Genomic DNA, 26,183 nt, shown 5'->3' on the forward strand with positions numbered 1-26,183 from the left:
ATTATCTTTCGCCACATTTTATTTATCAGCAGTAACTATCTTTCAAGCTGTAATATTTGAGTATCGCGCCTTAAAAAGCTTAAACTACTTAGTGTAATATTTATCGATAGATGGCGCTCGGAGAGTTACTATTTGACTTCCGTTCCCGGCTTCCGGTTTAAGTGATATATATATAGCCTTGTAAAATATGAAAATTGACTCTCTCCTTCATAACTATGTAATAAAGAAATATGCTTTTATAATTGAACTGCCTCGTTATACTTCACAAGCCATTTTTATAATAATGGTTTTACACTGTTTCCTAATTAGAAAGGAAAGTCGAAGTCGTAGGCGTAGACCAGAGGTGACCAAATTTGTGATATCAAAGATCACCATTTTGATGGCCGAGATCACCTTTTCCAAGGTCGAAATCGCCATAACATTTTTTTTACAAAAATTTTGTATTATTTTCGAGATAAACATTTTGAAGGTCGAGATCGCCATTTTGAAAAAGTCGAAACATTTCAGGCAACAAACGATAAATTTTCCAAGCACAACAAAAGTCCAACGCATCTTTATAACTATATAAAAATAATATATATATTAATTTCAGAGTTCCGGAGGGGTGGGGTAAAACTCCCCATAACAAACTATCGGAATATGGTTGGAAACTTTTAAGGCAAGATATTTCCAAAGTTTTATATTGGGATGCGGTAAAGTAATCATATTTAAAATTCCCTTAATAGCATATCGTTTCCGAAACTAATTCTAATTTGTATTTCAGATGGAATAGTTCAAGACCAATATAAAAAAGAAATATATATTTTTATCTTTAAAATAAAAATACATAATTTTAATGTTTGTTTACTTTGAAACTTCAGACTAATCGCTTCGATAAAGTCGGTGATGGCGGAATATGTGGTGCAGGGAAACATTGTTCCTAAGTGCAGTAGGGGATAGAATGTAAGCTTTTGTATCCCTCCAAATTTCCCTCCCACAACCTTTATAGATCACATTCTGTAATTTTCCAAATAAGTAAGAATCATGAACCAATTTGGGTGAAAGAGGGAACACGGGACACCATAAGAGTTGGTTATTTGTGGTTAAGCAAAACTGGAAAACGACGTTTAGTTTCTAATTTTTTTTATAATTCTTTAAAAACAAAATTCACTTTTCATCAATTTGTCTTAGTAAATTAGGAATATTTCATCTTTTCCCCAGACCTTAGTATCGGTGTCCTATGACCAACAGTGGAAGCTGGCATCATCTGTGGTTTCTCCGCTCTTGATAAAGGGTCAGGCGCCAACAGATGATAAAGTATAAAATTAGCGTTGTACAAGGGCGATCAGGCGTGCGCATGGTGCCCAAAAAGTAGAGTTCTTAATCGATAATTTACCCAGGAAATTTGCGCGGTAATTTAGCCTTATAACTATAATTTACAATTTTCTCGGGTAAATTACGAAAATGGTAAATTCACTGTTTACCAATTTCTTTTCTCTATCGTGCGAAAATAGGTCTAACACACGTCGCTAAGATTAAAAATTATAAAATTAACATTATTCGCGTTTTACATGGTTTAACTATATTTGTATGATCTAATTTTAAAAGAAACGTCTCTTCTGCAACTGCTTCTAATTTCGACGTGTTTCAAGTACGAGCACTCCGGATGTTAAATGAATTTTCAAAAGTCAAGCATCGGGCAAACTTTACATAGTACGTAGGGCAAGACTGCCGGGTACTAAATGTAATGTAATCCCAAAAATTGAATGTCGCTGACCTGGTCAATTTCAAAAGTGTAACCACATCACAAACGTCTCTGCGAACAGATAGTGGTAATAGATGAATGTCAGCTAGTCGTTAACTGTACGAGACATATCCAGGTAAGTTAGCCCGCGGAGACTTCTGGTAAAATTGAAAGAACGTCCGTTTAAAAATTTTCAGAGAAGCAATGTCCTTCGAAGTATATCACGAAGAATGCCGCGAGTATGCACGAAGTACGAATATAAGGAAATCATTGCCAAATTCCCAAAATATGCATAAAAATCCAACTGAGAATTCCGAAATCTGCTGCAATCTCACGAAATGAGCGTTAAAGTCTCGAAACTTCCGTCAAAAATTCGAAATTCAAATTAAATTTTTAAAATCATTGTTATAAGTTAAAGGTTCCAATCACGTACGGAAATTTATGTAATGTACGTAAATAGTAATAAAAAATTACCTTAATTTCGCGATATTAACTCGATATGGCGCGGTTGGCTTTTTCCTAAAACGTCCGAAAGGGACGTTAACACCGGGTTGGCCATTTCTTCAAACGTCAAAAAACAACTTACAGGTTTTTGAAGTTATTCACTGGGTATAGCGCGGTTGTCTTTTTCCTAAAACGTCCGAAAGAGACGTAAACACCGGGTTGGCCATTTCTTCAAACGTCAAAAAACAGCTTACAGGTTTTTGAAGTTATTCACTGGGTATAGCGCGGTTGGCTTTTTCCTAAAACGTCGGAAAAATAAGTAAACACTAGGTTGGCTATTTCTTCAAACGTCCAAAAAGGATTAAAAACGTATTTGACCGGCGTGAAATATAATTAGTAATAAAAAATTACCTGCATTTCGCGATATTAAATCGATATGGCGCGGTTGGCTTTTTCCTAAAACGTCCGAAAGAGACGTAAACACCGGGTTGGCCATTTCTTGACACGTCAAAAAACAACTTAACAAGTTTTTGACCGGCGTGAAATATAAATAGTAATAAAAATTAGTAAATTACCTTAATTTCGCGATATTAACTCGGTATAGCGCGGTTGGCTTTTTCCTAAAACGTCCGAAAGGGACGTTAACACCGGGTTGGCCATTTCTTCAAACGTCAAAAAACAACTTACAGGTTTTTGAAGTTATTCACTGGGTATAGCGCGGTTGGCTTTTTCCTAAAACGTCGGAAAAATAAGTAAACACTAGGTTGGCTATTTCTTCAAACGTCCAAAAAGGATTAAAAACGTATTTGACCGGCGTGAAATATAATTAGTAATAAAAAATTACCTGCATTTCGCGATATTAAATCGATATGGCGCGGTTGGCTTTTTCCTAAAACGTCCGAAAGAGACGTAAACACCGGGTTGGCCATTTCTTGACACGTCAAAAAACAACTTAACAAGTTTTTGACCGGCGTGAAATATAAATAGTAATAAAAATTAGTAAATTACCTTAATTTCGCGATATTAACTCGGTATAGCGCGGTTGGCTTTTTCCTAAAACGTCCGAAAGGGACGTTAACACCGGGTTGGCCATTTCTTCAAACGTCAAAAAACAACTTACAGGTTTTTGAAGTTATTCACTGGGTATAGCGCGGTTGGCTTTTTCCTAAAACGTCGGAAAAATAAGTAAACACTAGGTTGGCTATTTCTTCAAACGTCCAAAAAGGATTAAAAACGTATTTGACCGGCGTGAAATATAATAAGTAATAATAAATTACCTTAATTTCGCGATATTAAATCGATATGGCGCGGTTGGGTTTTCCTAAAACGTCGGAAAGAGACGTAAGCACCGGGTTGGCAGTTTCTTGAAATGTCAAAACCCAGTTGGCTAAAACCATATTCATCAAAAACATTTCTTATATAAAATTCAATGTGAATCAACAATATTTATAATATTAATAATAATTTAAATATATAATATTACTAAAACATTGTGCTACATACGTTTTTATGGTTATTGCAATTTATAACTATTTAATATATGATAGTGTTGTCCAACATTTTAAACTTATTTATCTCCCCCGTCGCGAGTTCTAACGTATCCCAGATATATCTCTGTTGTAAACCATTTCGGCGAATGGACGTCGTTGGCTTTTTCCTAATACGTCGGAAAGACTCGTTAACACCGTGTTGGCCATATCTTCAATTTTCGAAAAAGGACTAGAAACGTATTCGACCAGCATAAAATATAATTGGTAATAAATTAATTACCTTAATTTCGCGATATTAACTCGGTATTGCGCGGTTGGCTTTTTCCTAAAACACGCCAAAGGGACGTCAACATCGGGTGGGCCATTTTCTACTAAAAGGCCAACTGGAAGGTAGTCTTTTCCACAAAAGGTACAAAAATGATTTTCAAACGATAAAAACTTATTGAAATATGGATAATTTAAATGAAATTATAATAAAATTTAATGAAAAACATTTAAATGTCGCGTGAAAATAATGTATAAACGAAGTTTCCAAAGTTGGCCAAGTTCCCACATACCTTGGCTATTTAGTGGGCCAAGTTGGCCAAGTTGGCTAGTTTACCTTTTAGTTTTTGCCCTCCAACTCTTTTAACTCTAACGACCTTACCATCATGACAAGATGTTTCGTGTGATTTTTTAAAGTCATTATTAAATACTGCTTTACACGACAAACATTCTACTTTATAACGATAACTGCTCCGTGCTTTATTGTCCGATTTGTCTTGACTTCCGATCGAACTTATTTCACTTATTACCTTTGAACTGTAAAACACCAATAGTTGGTTGAATGTTGAGATTCCGATTCCGAATAAAGTCTACCTAAATATGCCGTTAGAATGTAGAAGCTACTAGACAAGACAGTTGTTGTAACCCAGTACTCCCGACGATAAAGGAAAATAGGCACTCGACGATTGATTGTAAAATAATTTAAAAAACTACTGTTACTATTCTCTCGAATGGTACTATTATCGTAACTCGCGACAAGAATTCTTCTCTTACGAAATTTAACACTATTGAATATTATAACAACGTCGCCAAGCTCCGGAATTGCAACATGAGGGAGAGAAGGTCATGTACTTTCAAGTTTTGAAAATAAATTCCATTCAACGGGGTTTTATTAATACCGAAAAAATAGACATAATAAAGAAATAGACCCAAGATTCTACGGGGGGTTAATACGGGAGCGATAACTAGCAGACAACAGGTATTTGTTCCGTATTCCTGTGGTACCACGTTTAAGCGACGCCTGTCGATTAAGCGATAAATTAAAAAATCATCACGTGACACGTCACACATGTTCGTGTTTGTAATCTTTTAGGTATTCTGACGATATTCGCGAATATTTTTGCTGTGAGAATTTAAAATAAGGTAAATTGTTATTATAATTTTTAAATAAGTCAATTAATTCTTTCAAAACCCAAAAAAAAAGCAGCAGATGATCTTATAATTAAAAACAAAACATTCTAAATGCGAAATAATATTTTGTCAAAGGCTTAAGTAACTCGTGTACTATCCGGTTTGCTGTGGTTATTATTAAATAGAGTTTCGGTGTTGGCCTCTTTGGTAATCGGTACGCCCTGCTCTATTTTGAGAGCTTATTCCGACCCTTATATCCCTAAAAAATATAATAGCGAAATTTATATGATTAGAGTATAATATATTTAATTACGTTAGATGTTAGTATACTATATCGTTCTAAATCCATTTTCTCTGTTTCAAATTCATTCTTTTGTAAGGTTCAAAAAGCAATTAAACATTGTCATTTGTGAAATGTAAACAAGGGCGAAAAATGTAATCCTAGATTAGTTAAACAAAAACTACACACAGAAGTGACAGAAATGTAGGTTACACAAACAAAATGACCTTACCTTACAAACTAAAGGTACTAGCAGCAAAATCAACTTAGTTTAGTTATTAATTAACCGCGTTTGTCGACTAAACTAATAACGATATGCTGTAAAACTACGCAATATCTTGATACTTTTTCAAACTTAGTAAAGTAGAACTCCCTACTCTAGGTTACTGACTGTGTACGTTGTTTGTGTAATTAAGCGACAGTTTTTGGTATTGTTTAAAATTTTTTGAACTAACTTGTTGTAGTTTTTCCTGCTTAGAAAACCTTAAGTGATATTTGAGGCTAACAAAAAATTAACTTGAGCTGACAAAATGAAGTACTTTTCGTCTTCTCTTTAAATCTAATTATCCATGGCTAATTATATTCAAAGAGAAGACGAAAAAGTACTTCGCGTGGGAAAAAATATGCAATGCTACCAGCCCATCTTTTATGAAAACGATTGATATTGCAACAATTATTTTTTTTAATTATAATAAATAATTTAATTGAATTGATCCTTATCAAAAAACGACATTAAGCGAGTTTCAATAATCAAAGTCACCATAACTGGGCAGCGAAATAAAAGTAAGCACGTGATTAAGTCTTGTCTCTTGGCCAACCAACATAAAATATTAACACGCGACATAATTACAGAAAATTGTCGGGGGAGCGGGGGACAGAATAATTGTTAGAGTTTGAATTGGTGTATGTGGCTAAAAAAAACCTTCACACCATGCACTCATCACGCGGCAAGTCACAATTTTTACCTCTCCGAGGGGACTTTGTACCCTAGGAGGGGTTATACAACCACCGTGTCTGTCTGTGGGTCTGTCTGTCAGGCCTGCGAACGCGTTCGCATTTTCGGGGCAAAGGGTAATCGCTGCGTACGCAGTTTCTTAGAATTAGGGAAAAGGTTTTTCCAAAAGGGCCCGTTTTTTGTTGTCATTGGGTGTAGTATATATATTTTTCAATTTGCGTTAGTACCGGGTGGCATTCGAACCCGAGGCCTCCTGCACGTCAGGTGAGCATTCTACCACAGAACCACGGATACATTGTACACGTCACTGAAAATTAGAAACTCTTCCGAGGAGAGGTATTTTTGGCTTGCCAACTTGTTTTATGATATAATATACAAGATTTATAGGAAGACATTATTTACAGTGCTCTCTAAAAAATAAAAAAAAAGACCGGTGCCATAGGCAAGTTGGTTGGCGGGATTTCTGTATTACAGCGGGGGACAATACCTATACATTAATTAAGATGGCTCTAATAGTTTATCAAGTATTCTCTGAGCCTATACTTTTGAAATGGCGGCGTAGTTACGCTCGACGTTTGTTTTGCCAAGGGTTAAAGTTACAATACGCCGTAAAATCGTTACAGATCAAATTTTACATCAACAAGTTGGCAAGCCAAAATATACCTCTCCTCGGAAGCATTATCCCTAGTGGTATTAAATTCTCGAGACGTCCCTTAAAGATATCTCCGCAGTTCAGAGTTATTGACTAAAAACGTAATCCCGGTTCAATCCCGCCCGGTATAAAATTTTAATTGTAAAATAATTGAGACGAAACCACCGAGTTTAATTTATTCAGAATAATATAAATTAAGTAGTTACAACAGCGAGTTAGACGTACTAAAACAATGCACAATATAATTTAAACCTATTTACAGAACAAGATTATCAGTTAAATATAATACGAAGCAAATTTTAATGAAAGAAATATATACAACGGGTATTTGTATTATTCTCGCTTACGACATACTTGCCGCATCTTTAACGCGCAGTTTAATTCAACACTCGCCCTTGATGAATATACCGTCAATAACTATATTCGACATCTGGTAGTGGACGACTCGTAAACTTCCTGTTGACGTTGTGAGACATACCGCGTGAAAAAGACCAAAACCGTCCAATTTCCAATATCATATAATGACTCGCACACCCAGGAAATCAATTATGTCCAAATATCCACACCAATTAAAAATGAATTAACAAGAAACGAAAAACTTACCATTCACAAAGCACAGAAAGCCCCTTGACTAAATAATAAATGACCGTAGACGGAATAGTTTGGGCTCTTTATAAATAAAACAAACTAACCCGATTGATGAACTGCATTAAACATCTTAATCAGTCGAGAAAACGTTTAAAATAAATTACGAAGTAATGACGGACGATCCAGTTAAAAACCCAGACCACTATGTAAACAACTCGATATTTTCTTCACAAACGAACTATTACCCTTGAAAACTAATACGCTAGATAAAAAAAGACTGAAAAAACGAAATAAATTACAAAAAACTAACAGGTTATACCCTTTAACCTTTTTATCTGCTGACTGCGCTAAAAAAAATTGACCTTTAAATTTTCAAACGTAAAATATTTAGACTTTAACACGTTCACAAAAATTAAAAAACAAAGTTCAATAAACAATATATACAGATATTGTATTCATCCGTTAGTAAAAAAACCCACCTTCTCATAATGGTTCCTTTGCATTAATATTTTCCCGAAGGAAGTCAATGGCTCGGCGGTGAACTATCTGCATTGTAACAATGCGACCCAAGTTCAATTCGTGATCACGATCAAATTTTACATTAAAATACTAAAATATTTAATTAAATATAAGATTAATATAATTTATAAATATTTAATTAAATAAAAGATTAATATAATTTATAAATATTTAATTAAATAAAAGATTAATATAATTTATAAATATTTAATTAAATAAAAGATTAATATAATTTATAAATATTTAATTAAATAAAAGATTAATATAATTTATAAATATTTAATTAAATATAAGATTAATATAATTTATAAATATTTAATTAAATAAAAGATTAATATAATTTATAAATATTTAATTAAATAAAAGATTAATATAATTTATAAATATTTAATTAAATAAAAGATTAATATAATTTATAAATATTTAATTAAATATAAGATTAATATAATTTATAAATATTTAATTAAATAGAAGATTAATATAATTTATAAATATTTAATTAAATATAAGATTAATATAATTTATAAATATTTAATTAAATAAAAGATTAATATAATTTATAAATATTTAATTAAATAAAAGATTAATATAATTTATAAATATTTAATTAAATATAAGATTAATATAATTTATAAATATTTAATTAAATATAAGATTAATATAATTTATAAATATTTAATTAAATATAAGATTAATATAATTTATAAATATTTAATTAAATATAAGATTAATATAATTTATATATATTTAATTAAATAGAAGATTAATATAATTTATAAATATTTAATTAAATATAAGATTAATATAATTTATAAATATTTAATTAAATATAAGATTAATATAATTTATAAATATTTAATTAAATATAAGATTAATATAATTTATAAATATTTAATTAAATATAAGATTAATATAATTTATAAATATTTAATTAAATATAAGATTAATATAATTTATAAATATTTAATTAAATATAAGATTAATATAATTTATAAATATTTAATTAAATATAAGATTAATATAATTTATAATTATTTAATTAAATATAAGATTAATATAATTTATATATATTTAATTATTTATAAGATTAATATAATTTATAAATATTTAATTAAATATAAGATTAATATAATTTATAAATATTTAATTAAATATAAGATTAATATAATTTATAAATATTTAATTAAATATAAGATTAATATAATTTATATATATTTAAAATGATGTAAAATAAATTATAGTACCTAACGTTATAACTTTGTAAAGAACATTCGCCAAAGCTGTTTTTTAGAAAAACACCGCAACTTAACAAGCGTTGGTGGCTGAGTGGTTAGAGTACATCTGTTGCACGAGGCAGACCCGGGTTCGATTTAATTAAATATAAGATTAATATAATTTATAAATATTTAATTAAATATAAAATTAATATAATTTATAAATATTTAATTAAATATAAGATTAATATAATTTATAAATATTTAATTAAATATAAGATTAATATAATTTATAAATATTTAATTAAATATAAGATTAATATAATTTATAAATATTTAATTAAATATAAGATTAATATAATTTATAAATATTTAATTAAATATAAGATTAATATAATTTATAAATATTTAATTAAATAAAAGATTAATATAATTTATAAATATTTAATTAAATAAAAGATTAATATAATTTATAAATATTTAATTAAATAAAAGATTAAAATTATTTATTAATATTTAATTAAATATAAGATTAATATAATTTATAAATATTTAATTAAATATAAGATTAATATAATTTATAAATATTTAATTAAATATAAGATTAATATAATTTATAAATATTTAATTAAATATAAGATTAATATAATTTATAAATATTTAATTAAATATAAGATTAATATAATTTATAAATATTTAATTAAATATAAGATTAATATAGTTTATAAATATTTAATTAAATATAAGATTAATATAATTTATATATATTTAATTATTTATAAGATTAATATAATTTATAAATATTTAATTAAATATAAGATTAATATAATTTATAAATATTTAATTAAATATAAGATTAATATAATTTATAAATATTTAATTAAATATAAGATTAATATAATTTATATATATTTAAAATGATGTAGAATAAATTATAGTACCTAACGTTATAACTTTGTAAAGAACATTCGCCAAAGCTGTTTTTTAGAAAAACACCGCAACTTAACAAGCGTTGGTGGCTGAGTGGTTAGAGTACATCTGTTGCACGAGGCAGACCCGGGTTCGGTTTAATTAAATATAAGATTAATATAATTTATAAATATTTAATTAAATATAAGATTAATATAATTTATAAATATTTAATTAAATATAAGATTAATATAATTTATAAATATTTAATTAAATATAAAATTAATATAATTTATAAATATTTAATTAAATATAAGATTAATATAATTTATAAATATTTAATTAAATATAAGATTAATATAATTTATAAATATTTAATTAAATATAAGATTAATATAATTTATATATATATTTAAAATGATGTAGAATAAATTATAGTACGTAACGTTATAACTTTGTAAAGAACATTCGCCAAAGCTGTTTTTTAGAAAAACACCGCAACTTAACAAGCGTTGGTGGCTGAGTGGTTAGAGTACATCTGTTGCACGAGGCAGACCCGGGTTCCATTCCCGGCCGGCGCCAATAAATCGCAAGTTGATACTAAGACGAATACCGTGAACAATTGGTGGAAACCCTGCCATTGGACGTTGAGAGGTTGCATAACACTCAGCACTCGGTCAGAGAAAACGCCCGTACAAACACCACAGACTCAACATCCACAACCGTCATTACATCCTACACATAAACATTACAATAACGAAATAACCAATCAAACTGAGTTAAAACAGTCGCGACGATGAGCGTTAACGAAAAAAAACCATCCAAACCAAACCCAATCGCAAATGAAACGCTCACCGTCACACGGTGGTTTTGCCAACCCTTCGAGAAACTGCGAACTGCAATGGATAATAATGCGAACGCAGGACAGACACAGACCCCCCCCCCTCCTAGTGGACTTTGTCCCCTCGGAGAGGTAAAAACTTATTCAAAGTAAAGAACAAGTGTAAAATAATAAGATAAATCACTTATTTGAATCGTACGACCAAACTCCGTAACGGAGAGAATAGCGAAATTATCAACTATTTGCATTTCTTGAACTTCTTGTCTGTCCATCAACCACAACGGTTTTACACATCACTCATAAAATTATAATATAACCGTTTAATTTTTGAGACCATAAATTCTCAAACTCCATTAATAATTTATGAGATGCAAATGTTCACACGACGGGAATCATGACGTTATTTTTGTTCAGACTTAACTCGTAGAAATGATACATTAAATATAGGAAGATGATGGAAGATCGTCGTCGAAAAAATTCCTTAGGAACTGTGAAGAAGGCGCTTAGTGAAGACTGTTTCTAAAGAAATTTTCACAACTAAATGAACCAAGCAAGTTTTTCAAACGACTGAAGTAGAATTTATCAAAATTTTCATTTTGCTAAGTGGGCTTTGATTTGCCAACTCTCCGAACTTTAAGGGGGGAGGCTCCAACCCATCCCCCCCCCAAGGGGACGGCCCTGTCCACCCCAGTTCGGCCCCCAACCCCTTTTACCCATGCGAGAATTACCGTGGCAACCTTTACCCCATAGTTGAACCACCGCAGTAAGGCACCCTCTCCCTTTTACCCATGCGAGAATTTCGGTGGCACACTATACCCCATAGTGGAACCACCGCAGTTAGGCACTTCCTCCCCTTTTTTCCCATGTGAAAATTACCGGGGTACCCCCTCCCCATTTTCCCCATGTGATAATTACCGTTCCTCCCCTTTTTTCCCATGTTATAATTACCATCACTCCCCTTTTTTCCCATGTTATAATCAACGTTCCTCCCCTTTTTTCCCATGTGATAATTACCGTGGTGCTCTTTTACCCATAGTAAAACAACCCCAGTAAGGCCCTTCCTCCCCCTTTTCCCCATGTGATAATGACCGTGGTACCCCCTCCCCGCTTTTCCCATGTGATAATTACCGTGCTACCCTCTCCCCCTTTTCTCCATGCGAGAATTTCCGTAGTACTTCCCTCCCCCTTTCCAACGCGAGAATTTCCGTGGCACCCTTTTCCCCATAGTCGATCCACTGCAGTAAGGCACCCTCCCCCTTTTTCCCATGCGATAATTTCTGTGGCACCCTTTACCCCATAGTCGAACCACCGCAGTAAGGCTCTTCCTCCCCTTTTTTCCCATGTGAAAATTACCGGGGTACCTCCTCCCCATTTTCCCATGTGATAATTACCGTTCCTCCCCTTTTTCCCCATGTTATAATTACCGTGGTACCAGAGATACTGACAATATAGAGATATGAAACTCCGCCTGAAAAGCGACCCCCGGAATTTTTAAAAAATCCTGAGCGGAGCGACGCCTAACGGCCGGGAGAAAGCGTATTTTTCGAAATTCCAAACAGCGGATTTCAGACGCAAAAATTTATATACGCGTTTTGTCTTAGAAATTATCATCTTGAGGGCTTGTATCAATAAAGAAATATGCCTGGAAGTAATTGTTCTGTAAAATTTTGTAACAGTTCCAAAGAAAAGCAAAGGATATCCTTGTTTAAGTTTCCAAAAGAGAAAGAACGGTGGGAAAAATTAATTTAATAGCTTTTGTTAGGCCTATCTTTAATATGTGGTTTTTCAATAAACTTTGCTCTAAGAAATGGCTGATAATGTCAGAAGAAGCTATCTTTATTTGAAAGATGCGAAACATTTGCATCATAATAAAATCATATAAAGCTTATAGAACCTCAACTGTGTTTAAATTTCAATCTTTTCCCGCCAATGTATATAGTAGAAAAATGTACAAATGCATTTGGAAAAGCTACACTCCATTAAAAATTCAAAACCATTCTCCAGACCCCTTTTGGTTTCACTTTGCCCCCTCCAACTTCTAGAACGTTCCTACGCCCCTGAAGAGCGCAATAATAGACCTACAAAAAGGACCCGTGTTTCAGTTGCAGCAAGTTCCAGCGAATCTATATCTACAGAACAGGATTGTAAACAGTTTCATTCAAAACAACTTTATTAAATTTTAACATGATTTTCTTTATCAGTGGAAATTCCTACAATTGAAATTCAGCAGGCTACTAAACCTAATATCAAGACCAATTCCTTCTTAACATTGACTTATATAAGACCCATATAATAATTCCAGATGATTATGATGAAAGTCTTCCATCAGCAAATAATTATTATCCCAGCGCATGTTCGGAGGAAGACTTTCAAATTTGTAAAAGTTCCCTTGAAAGCCAAGGGCCTGGAAAACAAAACACACTATCTTACATTTCAGGATATGTCTTATCTCGTTGTAATAAAAACCACAATTGTGAATCATGCAAAACCAAACTTGTAGATGAAAAACAAACACTCAACCAGTCAAATATATTAGCATCATTTAAGTCTCGTGATACATCAACATTCAGTGGCTTGACAATACCAACTGAAAGATTCCAGAGCTACGTATCTGAGATCAAGGACAAGTTTGATAAACTTTTCCCAATGGTAATACAAATGAATAAAGTCAAAGAGAGGATTACCAGAATTATTTCAAGAACAATCGATCAATCTTGGTTTATTTCAAAAGATGAGATGCATCAGCTTGTTCCATGTGTTGATTACTCGAAAGAAATAATCAATTTTTTTGTACAACTTTCCATTCATAGTACATAAGAAAAACATAATTTTAACCACAAGTATGACAAAACCCCGAAACATCTAGATCGCAAATTACTTAAGGTTCAACATTAACAAATACTTAGCAAACATTTTAGTCGTTAACCATTTTGATGACATATACTTGGATTAATAATATTCCAATTATTTATCCCAGAAATACCCTTGGATTAATGATCATTAATTTAACCTCTGGCCCTGATTCAAGTAACAAAGGTCTAAAATAACATAAAAAATAGTTAATATATGAACTTTCTTAAAATAATTAAATATAATTAATTAAAAACTTACTTTTTATCTTATCTTAATAAATTATATTGAAAATCCTCTAAGCAATCGTATTTCTTTATTAAAGCTGCACATATGATTCATTGAATTTCATTCAAAACAAAACGTAAACCTACTACAAATAAACACGGGAAGAAAAAGCTTTCTCCCGGCTGATAGATGGCGCCCACGTTAACGAAAAAAAAGGGGTCGCAGCGATGTATAGGGAGTTTCATATCTCTATATTGTCAGTATCTCTGGTGGTACTCTTCTCCCCATGGTAAAACCACACCAATAAGGCCCTTCCTCCCCCTCTTCCCCATGAGATAATTACTCAATAACTTAAACTCGCAGTCGTTCCAAACATCCCTGTACCCCTTTAAACCCCCTATATCCAATGGCTGATGCATAAAGGCCACGGGACTAACGTACGCCGAGAGAGCCACGGGACATTAAAATCGGAACGAACCCGAAACCCCCACTTCCCCGTTTCCGAAACACACAGGCCCTCTGAGACTACCCCGCACTATCCGCCCCCCTCCAAAATCCGCGGCGGAAAGAGATAAAATTTCGGGTGTATTGCATGTTGGGACAAACACGGGCAACTCTCAGGGACGACCGATTTTGAGCATTTTTAGAAACTGACATTTTTGTCACTTTTGAAAATTTGTAATAAAAAAACGCGAATCGTAGCGTACGTAAAAAATTCCACGCGACGCTCGCACCCGTAACACGCGCGCGAAAAGCGTCAGAAAATCGAGAAATGAATCTCGAAAATCGGTTGACGAACCTACCTACCAACCTACCTACCTACCTACCTACCACCCAACCAACAGCTTTTTATTATATAGATACACCACTACTTGCCTAGTAACTGTTAAACCATTTTTATGAATCGTGTACTTTAGTATACGAGTCATTATAGGCTGGTGTCGTCTATGTGTGTGTGTGTGTGTGTGATCGGGTATGATTGGGAACGCAGCCAAGCGGGGAAATTCCTCTTAGTCTGCGTTGTGTAGATCATCAAGAGCGCTATACAACGGCAAATTGACATGGCAAAACAGGTTGAAGTATGTTCGTTTCACCACTGCCTGCATGCGTTTTTCGGCTTCCCGGCTAGAAATGAAATATGTCCGAACGACGTCGATGGAATACGAACATTCCGGCAAAACGGGTTTAATTTCTAGTCCAATATAAAGATAATTCATAAATAATACAAAATATAGTTTCAAATTGAGTTTGGCAATAAAATAATTAGCGATTTGACCTGTATGTAATTGTAATTTTGTTATTTCTGGCTATTTCGTTCTCAATTCATCGTTAAGACTTGGATGCTTTTGTATACAGGGTGTTAACTAAAAAACGATACAGAGCCAATTACTCAAAATGTGTTTTATGTAAGAATTTGAAATTTGCCGGTTATATCGTGGGTGCAGGGGGACAAGTGAAAATGAAAATTTCAATGACCTTGAAAAGGGTCTTCAAGGTCATTAAAATGTTACCTCGAGAACCGTTAGGATTAGAAAAATGGTTCCAACTAAAAATGTGTTCTACGTTTAATTTTAAGTCTAAACAGCTTTGATCCGATTTAATTTGACCAATGGGAAGCCGAGAAATGTTAGACCAAAAACCATGAGGTCGTGTGTGGTATTCTAATCAAGACACGACATTTAAGGGCTTATAAAACTACCAGATCTAATGGATCAAAATTGTCGTGACACTCTAAGCTGAGTGGGGGAGTTCGAAATTTGTAATTATTAGTTCAAGGTCATTCAAAACTTATCTCGAGAACCATTAGGATTAGGAGAATGGTTCCAAATAGAAAAATGCCCGCCAAGGTTTTTTAATTTCATGTAAAATTGAATGACCTTGAACCATGTCTTCAAGGTTCTTCAAAAACTACCTCGAGAACCATTGGGTTTACGGATGTATTTAAAATTAGAAAGTTGTTGTTCGCCATATTATTAGTTCAAATAACTTTGCGATTAAACCGCTAATTTCGAGGTGAAATGTTTCAAAGCGAGCTACCTGTTTCTGTCGTTCCACATCTGCCGAAACAAGAAGGTTTTTTTTATCGAACTTTTGCGTTTACGGTTCAAATTATCGTACAGAACGAGAGTAATTGTGCCCAACGCACCTCGCTTCCAAAAAAAAAACGTACAGTAATTGCGTACTTCAAGAAGCTCATCCGAAAAGAAACAAGCGTGAGGTACGGGCTAGCTTAGCGCCACCCCTTGTTCCATTTCTGAAATATTTATTAACACAGCTTTCCGATCTTTAGAAACTGTCGTATGCTTAAAGGGAATAGAACCGCAGGTATTTGGTGTGTAACACCAATCCTCTCCATTGCATGACTTTAGATATATCTGGCGCTAGTTAAAGAATTCTTGCTCAAATTGTTATCGGTCTTCCATACAGAATACGTTGAGGTTATATACTCTTTAACACTAGTTCCGCAATGAATGTAAAGATGTGTATTAAAAATATTTACAATAGGTGACCATGCAATCTTTATATTCTTATCGACCTAGGGTGAAACCTCTAATATATTCATACTAAATTAGGGTTAGACCTCTAGTATATTCATACTAAATTAGGGTTAGACCTCTAGTATATTCATACTAAATTAGGGTTAGACCTCTAGTATATTCATACTAAATTAGTGTTAGACCTCTACTATATTCATACTAAATTTGGTTTTAGACCTCTAGTATATTCTTACTAATCTAGGGTGGAATCTCTAATATATTCTTACTAATCTAGGGTGGAATCTCTAATATATTCTTACTAATCTAGGGTGGAATCTCTAATATATTCTTACTAATCTAGGGTGGAATCTCTAGTATATTCTTACTAATCTAGGGTGGAATCTCTAATATATTCTTACTAATCTATGGTGGAATCTCTACTATATTCTTACTAATCTAGGGTGGAATCTCTAGTATATTCTTACTAATCTAGGGTGGAATCTCTAATATATTCTTACTAATCTAGGGTGGAATCTCTAGTATATTCTTACTAATCTAGGGTGAAATCTCTAATATATTCTTACTAATCTAGGGTAGAATCTCTACTATATTCTTACTAATCTAGGGTGGAATCTCTAATATATTCTTACTAATCTAGGGTGGAATCTCTAATATATTCTTACTAATCTAGGGTGGAATCTCTAGTATATTCTTACTAATCTAGGGTGAAATCTCTAATATATTCTTACTAATCTAGGGTAGAATCTCTACTATATTCTTACTAATCTAGGGTGGAATCTCTAATATATTCTTACTAATCTAGGGTGGAATCTCTAGTATATTCTTACTAATCTAGGGTGAAATCTCTAATATATTCTTACTAATCTAGGGTAGAATATCTACTATATTCTTACGAATCTAGGGTGGAATCTCTAGTATATTCTTACTAATCTAGGGTGGAATCTCTAATATATTCTTACTAATCTAGGGTGGAATCTCTAATATGTTCTTATTAATCTAGGGTGGAATCTCTAATATATTCTTACTAATCTAGGGTGGAATCTCTAATATATTCTTACTAATCTAGGGTGAAATCTCTAGTATATTCTTACTAATCTAGGGTGGAATCTCTAGTATATTCTTACTAATCTAGGGTGGAATCTCTAATATATTCTTACTAATCTAGGGTGGAATCTCTAATATATTCTTCCTAATCTAGGGTGGAATCTCTCATATATTCTTACTAATCTAGGGTGGAATCTCTAATATATTCTTACTAATCTAGGGTGGAATCTCTAGTATATTCTTACTAATCTAGGGTGGAATCTCTAATATATTCTTCCTAATCTAGGGTGGAATCTCTCATATATTCTTACTAATCTAGGGTGGAATCTCTTATATATTCTTACTAACCTAGGGTCTAGGAGCAACAATCACAGCACCCCACAAAAGGAGAACACAACCCTTCAAAAGTCGTGCATTTTCTTGCGTACATTTTTCATAGGCTAGTCCCTTTAGCGCCTGCTGCCGTTGGAAGGTGAAAATCCGGAAATTGTCTTCCCCCTTTCCGTAAAACGTTCAGCGTAAAGGTTCGTCCAATGAAATTTGTACACAACACTCCGTTAGCGTGTTTAAAGGCTAGCTGCGTTCTCCTTGTGTTTGTTGCTCCTAGCTAGGGTGCAATCTGCTTATTTCAAACAAAAATATTTTTTATAGAGTAACTGTCACACTGTTATTAACTTGTAGAATACTTTTAGAGGCAACTGCATTTTAAAGATTAGCCATGCACCCTCATCTAGATAGTGCTTGTATAATGAACAAGGGCCCTACGTAGGTTTTGAGTAGTATTTATTTCTGTAAAAGCTCCCAAACATGCACCCGAATATTTCAGACGGAGGAACCTTCATTCTGTACATTGAAAAGTTTGAGTAATTTGTAATCTCTCTTTTGGTTTGTATATATATTTTGTTGAAATTATCTACAATAGCTAATGCGTATTACATAACCGTCTGAAACATTAAAATACTTCAATTTTGCAGGATTAATTTGCGAGATTTGGGAGTAAATTTGTTTCTCTCCATTAAATTATATAGTTAAAATTGACTACTCAATGTTTTTTGTTTCGTTTTGGAAGAATTTTTTTAAACACTTCGCTTTTTTCCGTATCGTTTTTCTTTTCTTTAATCTCTGACCGATTTTAAAACATTCATTTTAATTACAGTTCATTTCAAACTTGAGACTTTCTTTTTTAAATACCCCAACTTTTAAATTCCGCAATTACTATAACATCATTACACATATTTTTGTTTCCATAACATTATTGTCTCCGTCGTAAGCCATTTTACCTTATACACATCCATTTTAGTTATTTACACTATTAGTTTTGCTATATAATTTAGCATACATTTTTCTCCAAATAGCTTTAGCCAAATTCTCTCGTTGTCCCCTTTCTTTTAATAATTTTAATTAATTTTTACCACCATCAGAATGACGATAATAATAATATTAGACATTGTATTGGCCTACCTATAATTTTTTATATATTTTTTTACTTTGTTTTCGTAGTGGTATCATGGGTACGCAAATAATGTTGAACTTTCGAGAGGATTGTTAAATGTTTTTCGATTTCTACCTAAAGTGGTTTTTAATTACCTTTTTTTTTAAAAGGTTCAGGATTTAGATATTCGAGGAAAATTATACTATATTTATAAAGATAGAATACCCTAAACCCGTCATTTAGAAATTAGAAAATATGAAAAACACTTTTACTTCGAACAAAATCTAAAAATTAATTTAGCATTTTCGGTTTAGGTATTTTTTCTTCTGGTCAAGGAGGAATATGTTTGTTTAATTAATCATATTAATACTAAAATTAGATAGAATACACGTTGAAAACGACACATTCTCATTGATTGTTTTTTTTCTTTTGCTTATAACATAATTTCTATCGTTTTTATTTCGTAATATTACTATTTAAATCGGTATTTTTTTGATTGGATAAATTTCACACAAGCTAATTCGAACAATATAATAAAGAATTGGAATAAAGAACTACCATGATTAAAAAGTTTTTTAACCTGTCAAAAATTCTCGAAGGAATTTTTTTAGTTTTACCTAAATACAGACAAACACTATAGAACGCGACAAGATTCTTTTTATATTTGATTTTCCAGAAATAAATGACGAAAAATTGTATTTTTTTGTTTAGAATAATGTCTCGTTTGTATATATATTTAATTTTTTGGTATTAAAGTTTTTGTTGAATAATTTTTTACTCCGTTTTTTTCATCAATTTCGTTTTTTTTTAAAATGTTTGGTTTTATGTTCATTTTTAAATCATTTTGGTATAATTTTAATATAATTATTTTTTCTCTAAAATTGCGTGAACGTGAAAACTTCACCTTGCGTTTTTTTTAATTATTATTTTGTTACGATAATTATTTTGTAGCAGCATGTATTGGCACTTTGTACAAAGGCTTATGTTAGTTTACTTTTCATTGTCGGAATTTTCCCGCGAACCTATTACGTTTTTTTGTTATTAATTATGTATGTGTATTACTATAATTATTATATGTTTAATACGCGTTGAAATATTTTGGGTTTAATTAGTTGTTTATTTTGGGTTGGAATTGATTTTCTTAATCTATTTTTAAAAACCGATCGCTATAACATTGTAAAGGGGGAAGAAAAATGTGTTAAAATGTGTTTTTGCTCCATTGTCTTTTTATTTTATTATATTTATATTAAATAACGTTGCATCGTAACGAGTCCGTCATCGTGGTTTGAATCCAAGTCCCGCGTAAGCTTGTCTTTTCGCGAAATAATGGGGGGACAATTGGGGGCAATTTGATTTGATAATTCGATTCCTTACAACTCGGATTTCGAGATTTTTGGGTTTTCGACCTCCTATTAACGGCGACCGTTTTAAATTTTAGCTTTTTCTCATTTCGGTTTTTTTATGGTGTCGAGTTTTGGCACAGCGAGCGAGTTGGCTTTTAATAAGAATAATAAGAAGAATTCGATAGAATATTCGTAATCTCTTCAACAGTCGGATTGTTTGGAATGCGGCAAGTGGTCTTTCTTCTGGGCGCTGCTCGGGGTCACGTAGACTGATCCGCCGTACTCGTCGTAGACGAAGAATTGCTCCTTGGCCTCATCTTTGGGGCCTTTGCCCGATTGTCCCTGTCCCGGGGGACCCGAAGTGCGCTCGGTTGAGCCGTCGCGCGGTTTCCAGATGGGCGAACTGGCGTTTTCGGCGATGGAGGCACCCTGCGGCTGGTAACTCGTCGGCGGATTGCTCGACTGGATCAACTTGGCCGACGAGCTGCCCGTGCTGGAGCTCGACAGGGTCGAAGTGGTGCTGAGGCTCAGGGCCTTCGGGGCGCCCAGGTTGGGTTTCGTCACCACGTGCGCCGAATGTTCCGATTTGTCCGATTTTACGGACTTGTTCGATTTGTCCGATTTGTCCGACTTGTCCGATTTGTCGGAACGATCGGAGCGTTCTTCGACGTGTCCGATGGGCGAGGGTCCCCGTGACGACGCCGCCGGAGCGACCAGAGAAAGCGAGAGGGTAGCCGTCGAGGACAAGTCTTTGGAAGAGCCGCCGATGTCGTCCATGCCGTCCGCGACCGTTTTGCTGCGAGTCCTGAAGTTCTGGTCGTGAACGTTGTCGTACGTTTCCGCCGCGGAGGAATAGTCACTATCGATATTTCCGGCCGAGTGCCGCTGCGCCGTCTTGCTCTTCTTTTTCGAGCTGAGCGTTCGCGCCACTCCGCTGCCGCTCGCCGTCGAGCCGCCCGCCACGCCGCCGCCGGCGTTCGACGAACTCTGACCCTCGTAGTACGATTTCTTCGTCTGTCCGACCAGTTTCTCGCGGGCTTGCAACGGTTTGTTCGCCGGAACCGTCATGTTGCGCACGCTCTCTCGAATGATTTGTCTGATGGTGCGCAGGAACGCGTTGCGAAATTCGCTGGTGCTATTGTTACCGCGTCAGGGAAGAAAGTTATCAGAAATATTAGACCACGAATGTATTTCTTTCTACCTAATTTCTAAATTTCAACGGATGAAAATAAAATATTTTGGAGGCTTAGAAAAGTGACCAATTGTTGTGAACAGTTTAAGGTGACAAATTAGTTGGTGCATCGAACATGAACGAGTAATTGACACCAATAAATAGTCTGAACGTTACTTGAATGTAAGAATTGTGGAATTTATGAAAAGGAAATAAGCATGATAGAAGCTTGATTTAATTGTAACATTATATTGTAGCTAAAACAAGTTTCAATAAATACCAAAATTCTTATAATTTCTTCGCTAAAAGCTACCTTCAGGGATTTCGCGTAAGTGTCATCCTTATGTTAAATATTTTATAGACTTATGATAGTAGGATGAACGTATTTCGGTTACTGATACCGTAGGTGTCTACTTCCCAACACGGCTTAACACGCTCGCAGGATCCTAAGAACCTAATTAAAACGGAAACCCCTTTTTTTCAATTTTATCTCGCCATCGAAAAAAGGTACAATTTAACTCTTATTTAAGTTAGTGCAACTTTAATTAAAGCTGAATTTACCGATTGAATTTATTATAAATAAATAAATCCTCCTTCAAGGAAATCACCAAGAAGTAATATTTCCGAGAGCCAGGACCTGCAAGTTACTTTTTATATGATGCTGGTATAAATAATGGAAATCGGTCACCTGTATGGTATGCAACAAGTTTTACCTTTTAACCAGGTAGCTTTTTTTACATATTAAGGCCTAGCAAGTTTCCATTATTTCAACAAGCACTTTATAAACTGTAACTTGCAGGTCCTGGCTTTTGGAAATATTACTTCTTGGCGATTTCCTTGAAGATGTTTTATTTAATCGCCTACTAGCATAAACGTTGGTAGGTTCTTAATTAATCTGTCAAGAAAAAACATTTAAAAGAAGTCCATGACGGATGACTATACTGTTTCAATTTGAATTGATAATTTCAGTCTGATCAAAAAGTATTTCTTGCATCTACAAACGGGTCAACTCAAACGTTCTCAAAAATGCTGAAACTTCACGGTAAGCATAGAAACGTACCTATTCGAAAGTTGATAGACTTTTTCGGACCTCCTTTGGATTTGCGATTTGAGGTGTATGAGCTCCCAAAGAAAGTGCATGTCGGCGTCTTTGATGCTGCTGGCCCTAACCTGCACCTCCGTTACCGGAATCAACACTTGGTAACGAATTATCTCCACCTCTGATGTGTTATTTTTCCCCGAACCTCCCTGCAAGTGGATACATTCAAAAAACCTTCATTAAACTATAGACGAATCCACGCGTGTGGGGAGGTATCACACGGATCGTTCCAGTAAACAGTAAAACTACTCTTATGAAAACTTCCTTTGTATCCAACTGTAATCCAGTTTGAATCCAATTCTGTTTGGGGTGAACAAGTTTGGATCAAATCGGAATATTGTAGAATAGTATGTTTCCATAAACACGCCGTCCAGTCAAATATAGATTTTGTGCTACCGCGACTTTATTTAAAACCAGTTTTTTGTTTTATATATATATATCGAGCGGATATACTTTATGTGATTTAAATTCAAGTAATTTAGTGGAGGAATGGAAAAAAAATAGTTTCTAAAACAATATACCACTTCAGTGAGACATCATCTACAGTAGTTTTTCGAAAGCAGATACCATTATGTTTATATTTCTTTAAAAATACAAATGAAATTGGTGAATCTATTGATTACTGCGTCAAGAAAAACATTGTAAAACGAGCCCTCAAGAGTTGGCGTTACAGTTTTAATGATAATTAGGTGGGTACAGACCATGAGTTTCTTCTTCTGCCTGATCCTCTCCTTGCAGAGGAAAACGACGGCCGTCTTGAAGACGAAGCACATGGCGTGCAGCTCCAAGCCCTTCTTGATTTTGCCCAGAAACTCCGAGATGTTAATCCATTCCACTCCCCCGTAGTAGAGCAGCTCGCCGGGACTCAAATCGACGTGCTGAGCGAAATACAAAGACTTTTCCAACTTACGCACATGACGATATTATTCTTTGGGTGAGATCGCGGTGTTTTTGGGTTTTGATCCACCACCAGCCGCCCAAGACACTCAAATTTATTTTATTGGTAAAATGTACGCTTGTGCGAAAAACTTACAATAGCTCTGTACTTGTTCACGCCCCTAAAGTGGGGTGGCGAAGTGGTTAGCACTATCGCCTCGCAGCAAGCAAAGCCGGGTACATGGGTTCGATCCCAGCTTGTGGAACTGACTGGAAACTCGCAACAACTCCTTTCGCGTTGAGATTGAAAGTTCTCTCCCCTCTTTCCATAAAAACTGGTTGATGTTAACGGTAATAGTAAGTGTAGGGAGCTGCTGGCTCGCGTGGTTCGAAGGGCTTTCCCCCACCCTCCTATGCTGTGTAACCCAGGTACCTGATTTGAAGGCATTAAAAGTCGCTAGCTTGGGCCTAAGGTGGTGCCTTGGGTATTAGCCTAGATTATAATTATTACTTTATTTTATGTCTATGCAAAAGCATTTCAATGGGCCTACCCTTGCTAGCTACGCCACTGTGTCCGAATGGTGTTGCAAATTTTCGAAATTCATTTGTCCTATTAAAACAAGAAATGTGGTTCATTTATTTGGTATTTTCTAGCTGGGTTTGTTTGTATTGGGTGATTTTCTTTTATTCCCATTTTTATTTATTTCGCGTCTTGTTAAAACTGTACGACCACCAAACTTCAATTCAAATAGCGATTTTACATTTGGACCTGGAGCTCGTCAGTGGTTCATGAGGATGCGTGATAAACGAGTTTCAAGCTTTCCGGAAGTTACAGTTTCTAACCCTTGCTCTATGAGCATTAGGGCCTCATTTGTTCCTCCAGAGATTTTTTGTAAAGATGTTTTATAGAACGGACACTGCGATCAGCCGGATGATATGGCGCTGTGAGAATATGGTGGAATCCATTTTCATTAGTGTACGCTTGGAAGTCGCCACTGGAACAACAGGTTCCATTATCCGTGACTAAAATTTCCATTACACCAAACCTTGCCATGTCACGTCATCAAGCGAGCAGATCGTACTACGTCTTTCGTCGTAGCCACGTCTTATGGGGAGATTCAACAGAACTGTTATCAACTGTATTCCGATTTCTGTGATCCAACACCGTTAACCCCCGAAGGCACCAGCGCAGGGCACCCACAGGTCAGTTCCGAAGCTGACCAGAGTACAACGCCGAGTCCAGAGATGGACAGTCCCAGTCTCCATCCTAGAATTGTGGCGTCATCCCTAATAACTACAAGATATGGTCGCGTAGTAATACCGCCGGAGCGTTTGCAGTTTTGAAATAATACTGTGTAATATTAACTTTCAAAAGCTTCGGGTAAAGATGTGTTATCATGCTAGTGATAAGAACTAGAAAACCATACTAATATATTATGGAAACAATGTTGACATTGTTATTATGTTATGTATAGCTGGAGAAAAACCGTTTAAGGCAGTCTCGTTCTCATCATCTCTGCAACCTGTTATTGAAGTTATACTTGTTCTATTTTTAACTAAACCTTGTAGTTTATCCTTATGCCCTCACGGTAACATTGCAGTTTGGTTAGGAATGGTGTGACTTCTTCCGTGCTGGTTGTGTTAGTGATTTAAACTTCTAACCATTTTGAAGGTGTGTATCGTGCAATTGACATAGGAGCTTCTTGTTGGCAGGTTTTGACAGAATTTGACAGAGCTTCAATATCTCTATCGATGTGCCGTACTTTTCATCTTGACGATTCCCTAGTTTGAACTATGTAATTACTGCAATATGGAAGATCACTGTTGTTTGGGGATGATTACTCGGTTTCCCAGGAATAGTATGTTTTGAAAGTTTGAAAGTTCATCTCTTCTTCTGTAGAAAGGCTGCATTGCCGTATCTACCTTTTTACTCTTCCAACCCTCACGCATGCTCTTGTGTAATGAGGAGAGTTCAATATCTCCTCCGGTCAATCTGTCCAAATCTTTAACTGTTAGTGTGGTAGAACCATTTGCGATTTCTTTGAGACGGTGTTTTAGCGTTTTCCATTGAAACCTGCTTAATGCGTCTGAATTTTGGTGATCAACCCCTTTTTTGTATCGCATTTCGTATGAATACGCAGTTAGATGGAGTGGCCATCGTTGCAGCTGCCATTGGTTGTCAGCAGCCAAAACCGTGATAGTCCGTTAATAGAATGAATGTTTTCCATATATATAATCTCTCAATTTCTGGACGCGATATATAATGGATGGCGCTTCCTTATCTAGCCTTCGTTAGACTTCTTGATGTGAATGTGATCGGGTGTTCCTGTCCATCCACTTAATGGGATATTACAGCTCCTACCTCAAAAGGGAAGGCGTCACTAGGTTACTTGTTGAGTAACATCATAAAGTACCAGAAGAATTGATTATTTTGGAGTTGTTTTAGCAGCTTGAATTGCTACATCTTGATCCTTGCCTTAATTCCACTTGATTGTCTTTAATAAATGGGAGTAAAGTGGTGCTAAGCTTGTGGCATTATTAGGGACAAATCTTCCATAATAATTTATCAGTCCCAGAAAAGAGCGTTAAGTTTCTAGATCCTTTGGAGTGGGCGCTTACATGATGGCTTCCA

At 34.3% G+C, this 26,183-nt stretch overlaps 1 protein-coding gene and 1 long non-coding RNA gene across 10 annotated transcripts in view; both read right to left on the minus strand.

Annotated features, from left to right (window-relative positions):
* Nucleotides 1–13,218: 13,218 nt before the first annotated feature.
* LOC149933357 (uncharacterized) lies at nucleotides 13,219–13,776 on the minus strand. Its single transcript, XR_016473140.1, has 3 exons — nucleotides 13,695–13,776; nucleotides 13,531–13,621; nucleotides 13,219–13,414 (listed from the first exon to the last, which is right to left on the minus strand). It is a non-coding gene; the product is annotated as an uncharacterized LOC149933357 (long non-coding RNA).
* A 4,660-nt stretch (nucleotides 13,777–18,436) lies between these two features.
* sif (guanine nucleotide exchange factor still life) overlaps nucleotides 18,437–26,183 on the minus strand; it is a 165,027-nt gene continuing 157,280 nt past the window's right edge. For 6 of the 9 annotated variants that reach the window (XM_090156556.1, XM_090156550.1, XM_090156551.1 and 3 more), the window contains 3 exons: nucleotides 23,377–23,571; nucleotides 22,637–22,824; nucleotides 18,437–21,540 (listed from right to left, as the gene is read on the minus strand). In XM_090156556.1, the coding sequence (XP_090012682.1) occupies nucleotides 20,607–21,540; nucleotides 22,637–22,824; nucleotides 23,377–23,571 (1,317 nt within the window). In that variant the 3' untranslated portion in view covers nucleotides 18,437–20,606. The remainder of the gene's footprint in view (nucleotides 21,541–22,636; nucleotides 22,825–23,376; nucleotides 23,572–26,183) is intronic. The other 3 variants (XM_090156555.1, XM_090156552.1, XM_090156557.1) reach the window with 1 other exon arrangement.

This window comes from Leiobunum rupestre, chromosome 8, assembly GCF_980474605.1.
Source record: "Leiobunum rupestre chromosome 8, qqLeiRupe1.1.hap1, whole genome shotgun sequence".
NCBI classification, from domain to species: Eukaryota; Metazoa; Arthropoda; class Arachnida; order Opiliones; family Sclerosomatidae; genus Leiobunum; species Leiobunum rupestre.